Raw genomic sequence first — 9,240 nt, 5'->3', positions numbered from 1 at the left:
GAAAAATGTCGAAATTAGTTTATTTAGGTACCAGATCATCCGTTTTTCAGGTACGAAAAAATTGCCCTAGTCATCACATCATCGAATAGAATTTGGAAATCAAACCTAACAATAAAGACTAATTCTAATATTATAAGATTATATGTCCCTTTTATAAGTTTCCAATTCTGCACATTATTCCCATCTTCTTTATCAAAATTGTGTTTAATAAATTGTCCTAACGACTGTGGTGTCATTATTCTTGTGGTGGATGTGACGGGTCTATATAAAGTCGAAACAGTGATTTATTTCCTGAAGTGTATTGTAGGAGCTCAGAAACCCAAATTCTTGATATCTTTGATGACAAATATGGGCTGTTGATAATTTCTCATTTTTATCCGTCAAAAAAGGGGGCGGACAACTTCTCCAGCCGGCGGGCTGGATGTATGAAAGCCAATGACGTGGCCGGCCGGATTCCGAATCGATACATTAAACGCGTATTCATCCACCTCTATAGAATTAATCGTAGGCTGTGGAGTTGTAGGCTGTAAGCAGTGGAGAATTGCGGCGGACTGTGACCGCGGATGATATTATTAGGTGCAGTGCACTATTAGGTACAGGGGAATTTGATATCAGATAAGATATTGGCAGCGACTTTGTTATTGTCATTATGAACCTTCTTATCGAAATGGAGGGATTACATTTGTCGGATAAATTTCACTAAATAACTTCGAGGCCGGGAATTTGCGCTATTATCGAAAAATCTATTATATTCGACCAGGGACGAGCAATATACAGCGGCCCACAGATAGTTTCCGGCTTTATATAATATTGTGGTCCGTTTCTATAAGTGGATAAATACGCGATTAATGTTTCGATTCAGGAATCCGGCCCTGCCAAGTAGGACTGCATTTTCCCATATCAGGCCCGGCGACTGAAGAAGTTGTCCGCCTCTTTATTGGATTGATAAGTATGAGAAATCATCAACAGCCAATACTTGTTAGCATAAAAATTTCAAGAATTTGAGCTTCTGAGCTGCTACACCTTCAGGAAATACATCACTGTTTTGACTTTATAAAGATCCGTATCGTCACTACCTTTGAGTAACAAGTCATCCCGAGTCATTGCACATTTTGACTCGAGTCCAGTTAAGTCAATCCGTTTTCGAAGGTGACTCGATTCAAGTCAAGTCACTCGATTTTTGAAGGTGACTCGAGTTAAGTCAAGTCAAGCCACGAGTCAAGTCACAATTCATGTCAAGTTGCCTTTTCGAAGTATATGAGGCAGGATTACGTCATTGCAAAACTGTTGAATCACGTAAGTAATTGCATAGCCTCATTTTATATAGTTACCAGCCTAAATAGAGAGACGAATTGATAAGATGCAATACATTACAAACCTACATATTTATGCGATACAATTCGAGCCTGCGCCAATGGTTAACGAGTATATAAGCGATATTCGAAATCAATTTGAATAAAACAAGAGGTTTGAAAAAGATAAGAACAGAAAACAGAGAAAGATATTTTGGTAATAAATTATTTTAGTACTAGTTTTCGAGAACGTAAGCCGTAAGCTCCGATCACTTTGTTTGTGGTCAATGTATTTGCGAGGGAACAATGAAGGCTGAATAAAACGCACGATCATTGAATGAGGGCCATTGAGGGGTCGCTGTCACGGGTTAGGCCTGCACCAGAGTTTCGTGAACAATCCGAAAATATCCAAGATCATTAATTTTTATCGACACCGATTACATGATGACTTGAAATTGACTCGTGAATTTTGCTTCGAGTCACGACTCACGAGCCAATCCACATTTCTGATGCGCCGAGTCAAGTCAATTCATACGAAAAAGGTGACTCGAGTGATCTCAAAACTGTCTCGTCGACCACAAGAATAATAATGCCATAGTCGTGGACAAAAATTGACTGAACACAATTTTTATAAAGAAGATGGGAATAATGTGCAAAATTGGAAATCTGCCAAAGAGACATAATTCATCATCAAAAGAGTCATATATGGCTAACGAGCCATAGGTTTCCGACCTCTGATCTATGTGATGTCGAGATGCCGCATCACTCCTTAACCCTTTGCCAAATTCCCGGCAAGCACTGCTGCAGTTTGCAAGGTATCTATCTATCTAAAAATCATTAGTTGCCAACCGAGATCATGAAGAAGCTGCGTCTGTTGTTTATAGTTACGACTGTCACAGGAAAGAGGCTTGTCACGTTAGTTTTCAGACCGTATCTATGATAACGTCACACATGATCGCCTCGCCGCATGAGGGCAAGTGTAGTAGCACATGCTCAGTCTTTCCGTAGTCGCCGTAATGTAAACAGGGTCTTTTGTCGTTCTTGATTCTAACTGTCACTATTGTGATCTCATATTTAGAGTATTTGCCAACGTAATTTTTAACGATATGCTATAGTCTGGGTTGTTTGATCGTCATTCTACAATACACACAAAGGGGAACTTATTGTGTCTGGACTATATGCAGTCAGTTAATCATACTGAGCCAGTCATTACTCGCAACGATTGCTCCAGTCCAACTCGCCGTCGAGTTGTATCAGTCGCTGTGAAGGACTGATTGTGTCAATAACAAGGACATAAGTTAAAAATTACGAGAGCTGACGGACCTCGATATGGATCGAACTGGAGAAGCCGTTGGTCAACAGGAGTTGAACAAGCAGCATATCGACGAAGTCCTGGAAAGTTCCAGAATTGCTTACGAGGAAGCTGAACACGCTTTCTCCTCAGCTATACAGAATGCGTCCTCCATTGAAAACGTTGTCAAGTGCAACGCCGAACTAGACGGACGATGCAATAAACTCCTTGATGAGTTCTACAGATTAATTAAAAAAGCAAAAATGGATCCTGCTCTGCAAGAGAGCGTCTCGCAAATACAAGGACTGTTGTCGACAGTCGTACAGGGTCAGCGTCAGGCCCTCCGCGTTTTCCAAGACTACCGAGATGTAAACGTAAACTCTTCTTCCAATATCACACTTGACTACATTAAGCCTCGAACTTCAGAAACACCGGCAAGTCTTCATTCGGTCACGTCTTCCAAAAAATCATCCGCAACACACAATGCGAGACTGGCGCTCGAAAAAGTGAAACTCAGACAAGAAGCAAGAAAAGCTAAAGAAAAAACCAGAAAAGCAAGAATCGAAGCCGAAGAAGCTAGCATCGAAGCTGAACTTGAAGAAAATCTGGAGATTCTCGAAGCTACTTCGAACTTGAAAATCGCCGAAGAAGAAGAATCTGAAGGTGGTTCCGTCGGAGCACGGGCACCACTTGTCCTCGACGTGGACAGCGGAGCTGTGAGTACTGAACCTTTAGATTTGCCCGCTACTCAATCATCGAGTTTCGTTACCTGGGGATCGCCTGCATCTGCAACAGTCAGTAGTGCTGGGCAGAGGCTCGCCACCGAGCCGGCGGTAACCCTATCGTTGACAGACACTCGTCAGTCAACTGCATCGGCTGGTACACAAGTCGCACATGATCTAAGACAAACCCCTATCCGTAGTAGTCGGCTGTCCGTCAGTTTCGCAGCTGATGATCCTAGTAGCCAGGCTCGAGAGATAGGCACACAGCCCCAGCCTGCTCATTCGTGTTCGGAGGCAGCCACTCCCTCGTATTCTCAAAGTACCCCACAGTGGCAGAGCGATCGCTCTCTCACCGATCCCAATTCTCGTTATCGCGATCATACCGTGTCGTACGCGCACACCGATCCAACCTCTCGCTATGGCGATCGACCCGCCGATAGTCATTCCGTGCCATATGGGCACGCCGATCCAACCTCTTATTATCGCGATCAAACCTCCGATAGTCATGCCGTGCCATACACGCACACCTATCCAACCTCTCGTTACCACGGTCAAACCGACGATAGTCATTCCGTGCCATATGGGCACGCCGATCCAACCTCTTATTATCGCGATCAAACCGACAATAGACATTACGCGCCATATGAGCACACTTGGCACAGTCCTCATTCACGCGACCAAACCGATTCTAGTTATTATCGCCCGCATGGGGATCATGCCGCTTCTATTCCACCGTACGGTTCTGCGAACTCGCATAACGATCCTTGTGCCATGTCATTAAACAGTATGTTAGGCTCCATGAAACGTGGGATGGACCTACAGACCATAACAATCTCAAGTTTTGATGGTAGCCCGCGAGATTACTACCGTTTTATCGATGAATTTGATTCCGCTTTCGAGCCTGTAAATGCGCATCCTAGTGAGAGGCACTCAGCCCGAACCAAGCTAAATAGATTGATCTCGTTTTGTACTGGTGATGCCAAGTCTTCACTTTCTGGCTGTCGTGCTAATCGGCATGACGAGGAAGCTTACTCGCATGCCCGCAAAATTCTGTACGATAAATTTGGCCGCGAAAACTACGTTATTGATGCATTCATTGATAATTTAACTCAAGATGATCCTGTTGAACCTAGCGACAGTAGGGCGCTTCAAAAAGTATCTGACGAGCTCAGAACGGCCAGGTACGTCCTTGCACAACTTAGAGCAAAAGCGCAAGTGAACGCGCCAGGCGTTTTCGACAAAATAGTAAAGCGCTTCCCCAAAAACTTTATGACAAGATTCACGAACAAGTACAATGATACGATGAAAAACGGCATCGAACCAACCTTTGACGACTTCGTCGACTTTGTCGTGAGTGCAGCCGATATCGGGAGAACTCGCATGGGAAGACTCGTAGCCAACATGCCGACCGCCAGAGCCGCAAGATGCACCACGCAAGTGAAAGTGAACGCAACGTCCGTCGAGCGCCCCGTCGGCGCCTCCAACGAACATCGACAAAGCAATTCGCAAAGAGCGCCGCCACCGCGCTGTCATCTCTGCAATGGCGCACACCAGATCTACAAATGCGATGTCTTCCATAAAAAGACCCCAGACGAGCGTAAAAAGTGCGTGGAAGAAAAGCGGATCTGCACCACCTGCCTGAATTACGGGCATGACCCCCGCACATGCAAGTCAGAACGCAAGTGCTACATCGACGGCTGCAACTCATCGCATCACACCCTACTCCACTGGGGTTTCCAAAATAAAATATTCGCCGACGTCAACACGATGTCCTCCTCGCTAAACGGGAAAGTGAATCCTGTGCGGTTAGCCGTCGTACCGGTCATAATCACCTCCCCCGATTCAAAAGTTAGAGTGACCTCTAACGCATTCCTAGATCCAGGCTGTGGCTCTATACTGTGCACAGAGCGCCTGCGCAAAAAATTAAATATACATGGTGATCGTATTGCTTGTCGAACCAGAACAGCTACGGGCACCGCCGAGGGGGAGGTAGAAGTGGTGGCCCTTTCCGTCCGAGGCCTTGATCAGAGCACGGTGATTGATTTAAATGAGGTGCTTGCCTCTCCCCACTTTCCTGATGTGTTCAATCACTCTCCAAATGTTGATACCATTTCTAAATGCACTCACCTCAGCCACATTAATATACCGGTTTCCGACACAAATGATGTCGACTTGGTTATTGGGAAAGATTTCCTAATGCGCTACCCCAGCACTGAAGTTATCAAGCCTCAGAATGGCTTGCCCGGGGCCGAGCTTTCGGTTTTTGGTTGGTGTCTTGGGGGCTCAGATTATACCATGGCGAGCTCCGATTCCGAGCCTAATAGTGCCAATTTTATCGATATTAATTTCGTACACGTTGATACACGTATGTCTAAGCATTTCGATTCGCGTACATTGCCATTGTGTTCTAGCTGTAACGCTGATTTTTCGGACATTTGGGTTGACCCCTACGAAACTCAACATTCGATCGACGATGAGCGCGCGCTCGCCGTAATGAAAGACACGTCACGCATACTGAACGGTCGTTTCCAGGTAGGCCTTCCGTGGCGGACGAAAGACGTGAAGCTCCCGTGCAACAGAGCAGCTGCTGAGAAATCGCTCGAATCCCAGCGCTTGAAATTCGCGAAAGATCCCGAGTTCTTTCGAAAGTACAAAGAAAAAATCGACGAGTATCTATCTCGAGGGTACGCTCAAGTTGTTCCGCCAGACCTGCTGCCCTCCTCCGATCGAACGTTCTACCTCGTCCATTTTCACACCCGACAACAAAAGATGCGAATAGTCTTCGACGCAAGCCGCAAATTCTCCGGTATCAGTCTAAATAGCCAACTGCTCAGTGGCCCTGACGTGAATTCTTCTCTCATCGGGGTCCTATGCCGTTTCCGTATGGGCAGACACCCTTGGGTTGCAGACCTCGCACAGATGTTCTCGAGAATACAAACCTATCCAGAAGACTCGGACAGCTTGCGATTCCTCTGGTTCGCTGACAGCAAACTAGATGGTAGAGCAACCGATTACCAGATGACATCTCACGTATTCGGAAGCACGTCCTCTCCCTGTGTTGCACAATTCTGTCTACGACAGATAGTCTTACAAAACGGCACGAGCGCCGCCAAGCCTACTCTAGACTGTATCTTGCGGAACACGTATGTCGATGACATACTCCATTCGTCAGATGATCTCGAGACCTCTATCAAGACCGTCGAAGAACTGCGAACGCTTTTCGCACATTACGGATTCAATCTGACGAAATTTGCCAGCGGTAGTTCTGCGATTATGTCCCGGATTCCCGGAGAAGCCCGCGCTTCCAATCTGGTTGATCTCGACTTCGCGAATTCAGATAACGAGCGAACGTTGGGTGTTATCTGGAACATGAATGAAGACACACTCCGTGCACGGACTAACATCGTACCTAAGCCTTTCACTCGCAGAGGCATCGCAAGTCAAATCGCTCAGATCTATACTCCTTTCGGATACCTGAGCCCGTTCCTGTTACCAGCAAGGGCACTCCTACAGGAAATTTCTCGTCTCGACCTAGATTGGGACACACCGATCGACGAGAGCTTCAGTGCGAAGTGGACCAAATGGGTCAACTCGCTTCCGGAACTCGAAAAGCTTTCTTTTCCCAGGTGTTATAAACCACCAGGATTCTCGCCGGTGAACATTCAACTACATTCTTTTGCCGATGCTAGTAAATCCGGCTACGCAGCCTGTTGCTATTTTCGTTTCGAGGACTCTGACGGCAACGTCCACGTGTCGTTTGTCAGAGGCATCTCCAGAGTCGTGCCGCAGAATGCTCCCAGCATTCCCAGACTGGAACTCACGGCTGCCGTAACCTGCATCAAGCTCGCCCGAGACGTTATAAAAGATGTTGACTACAATATCGACACTGTTCACTACTGGACCGACAGTACCTCGGTGCTCCAAAGCATCAGGAGCACTTCAGCCCGATTCGACACTTTTGTACATCAACGACTACTCAAGATTCGTGCTCTGTCGCGAGTCGATCAATGGCAGCATGTTGCCTCCGCCAACAATCCAGCAGATATCGGCTCACGTGGCGTAATGCCTCATCGTTGGCAGCTCGCAAGAATGTGGTTCGCGGGCCCCGACTTCTTGCTCCAGCCTGCCGACTCATGGCCTGGACACAACAAAGCTCACCGTTCCGCAACAAAAATCGAACCAGTGTTTTCGATAGACGTAACACCTACAACGAGATCGCTGGACGACTACCTGAACAGTTTCTCCTCTTTCACGAAACTCGTCCGCTCGACCGCCTGGATCTTACGACTACGTTCTGTGCTGCGCAAGAAGACAAAAGGCCCGTCTGGAGACCCGCTGCTTACACCGCGCACCGGTTTCCTCACCGTCGATGAGCTGGAGGAAGCTACAAGAGAAATTGTTAGACTTGTGCAAAGCGAGTCGTTCCCTGGTGCCACCAAACCGTTTCATGACAACGCGCGCGCCGCCGATCAGTTTCTCGTTAACAAAAAGCTTGTTCCCAATTCTTTGGCTAAATTGATACCGTACGTTTCAAATGGGGTTATGCGTGTAAAAGGCCGACTGAATCGCTCTCAGCTCCCGGAGGATGCAAAAAATCCTATGATATTGCCTTCCGGGCACCATGTCACTCGCTTGATCATTCGCCACTACCATGTCACGAATGGCCATTGTGGCACGCTACAAGTTCTGTCCCTAATTCGAGAAAAATTCTGGATCATGAGAGGCCAGACTTCCATTCGCAAAGTACTCCACAAATGTATATTCTGTCAATGTCGACAAGCGACTCTAGGCTCCCAATACATGGCCGACCTCCCGCATTACCGCCTCACGCCACACAAAAATGTTTTCAATTACACAATGGTTGATTATTTTGGTCCGTTGTCCTGCCGACGCAATCGCACCGAGCTCAAGCGTTACGGCTGCGTATTCACCTGCCTATGTACCCGTGCTGTCCACTTAGAAGTGGTCGAATCCCTAGAAACATCAGCCTTTCTGATGGCATTTTTCAAATTCTGTGACATCCGGGGCAGGCCAGCCCACATTTTCAGTGACAACGCTACAACCTTTGTTGGTGCGCAAAAAGAACTTGCGAAGGCTGTCGGTAATCTAAACTCAAAGCAAGTGGCCTCGTCCCTAGCCGACAGAGGCATCCAATGGCACTTTTCACCCAGTCTCGCCCCGCACTTCAATGGCTGCGTCGAGCGAGTAGTAGCCCTGTGCAAACGTGTTCTTTATGCTCTGAATCACAATGCAGTATTTCACGATAACACATTATCTGCACTGTTTTATGGAGTCGCTCGTATTTTAAACGATAGGCCATTGACGCCACTTTCCGATGACACAGGAGATTTACCGTGTCTGACTCCCAATTCAATAATTCTCGGAAGGCTTGACCCCTCTGTCCCAACTCACAAATTCTGCAAAGCAGATGACTATTCCAAAAATTGGCGTTGTGTACAGCGCAAACTCGATCTCTTTTGGGAAAGGTGGTTAAAAGAGTACCTACCATTGTTGCAATCTCGCTCCAAGTGGCTTGACCAAACGCCTAACTTCAAAGTAGGAGATGTAGTCCTCATGTCTGACTCAAATGCGCCCCGCGGCAAGTGGCCCAAGGCTATTGTTGAGGAGGTCTTCCCTGATAAGCACGGATTGGTGCGTAAAGTTACTGTACGTACGCCCATTGGTACTTATAGTCGCGACATCCGGAAATTGTGTCGTCTTGAACTGGAATAACCTTCCCTTTCTTATTGCATGCTTTCTTGATCTTGCCAATTTTACATCGCAGTTACTCATGATGCACCTTTTCTGTACATTGCCGTCGCTTGCTGATGCTGTATTAGCTTTCTGTACATTGTTCCTGGTTTGTATATTTCTTCACTCCCCGATTGTCTTCATTATCTGAAAACCTCCGTTCCTTCATTTGTTCCTGTGTCTC

At 46.8% G+C, this 9,240-nt stretch overlaps 1 protein-coding gene across 1 annotated transcript; it reads left to right on the top strand.

Annotated features, from left to right (window-relative positions):
- The first annotated feature begins 6,188 nt into the window (after nt 1–6,188).
- Nucleotides 6,189–9,038, top strand: LOC145438658 (uncharacterized). The gene has a single exon (XM_080316013.1). The coding sequence runs from the start codon at nt 6,189–6,191 to the stop codon at nt 9,036–9,038; it is 2,850 nt and encodes a 949-aa protein (XP_080172139.1).
- The last annotated feature ends 202 nt before the right edge of the window (nt 9,039–9,240 follow it).

Source organism: Botryllus schlosseri, chromosome 1 (genome assembly GCF_051294905.1).
Source record: "Botryllus schlosseri isolate E-star chromosome 1, Bs_hap1, whole genome shotgun sequence".
Lineage (NCBI taxonomy): Eukaryota > Metazoa > Chordata > Ascidiacea > Stolidobranchia > Styelidae > Botryllus > Botryllus schlosseri.
This window is presented reverse-complemented; position numbering and strand designations above follow the sequence as displayed.

Bases quoted from the DNA above. Each gene is read 5' to 3' on its own strand.
- LOC145438658 (XM_080316013.1), top strand. From the start codon at position 6,189: ATGGGCAGACACCCTTGGGTTGCAGACCTCGCACAGATGTTCTCGAGA.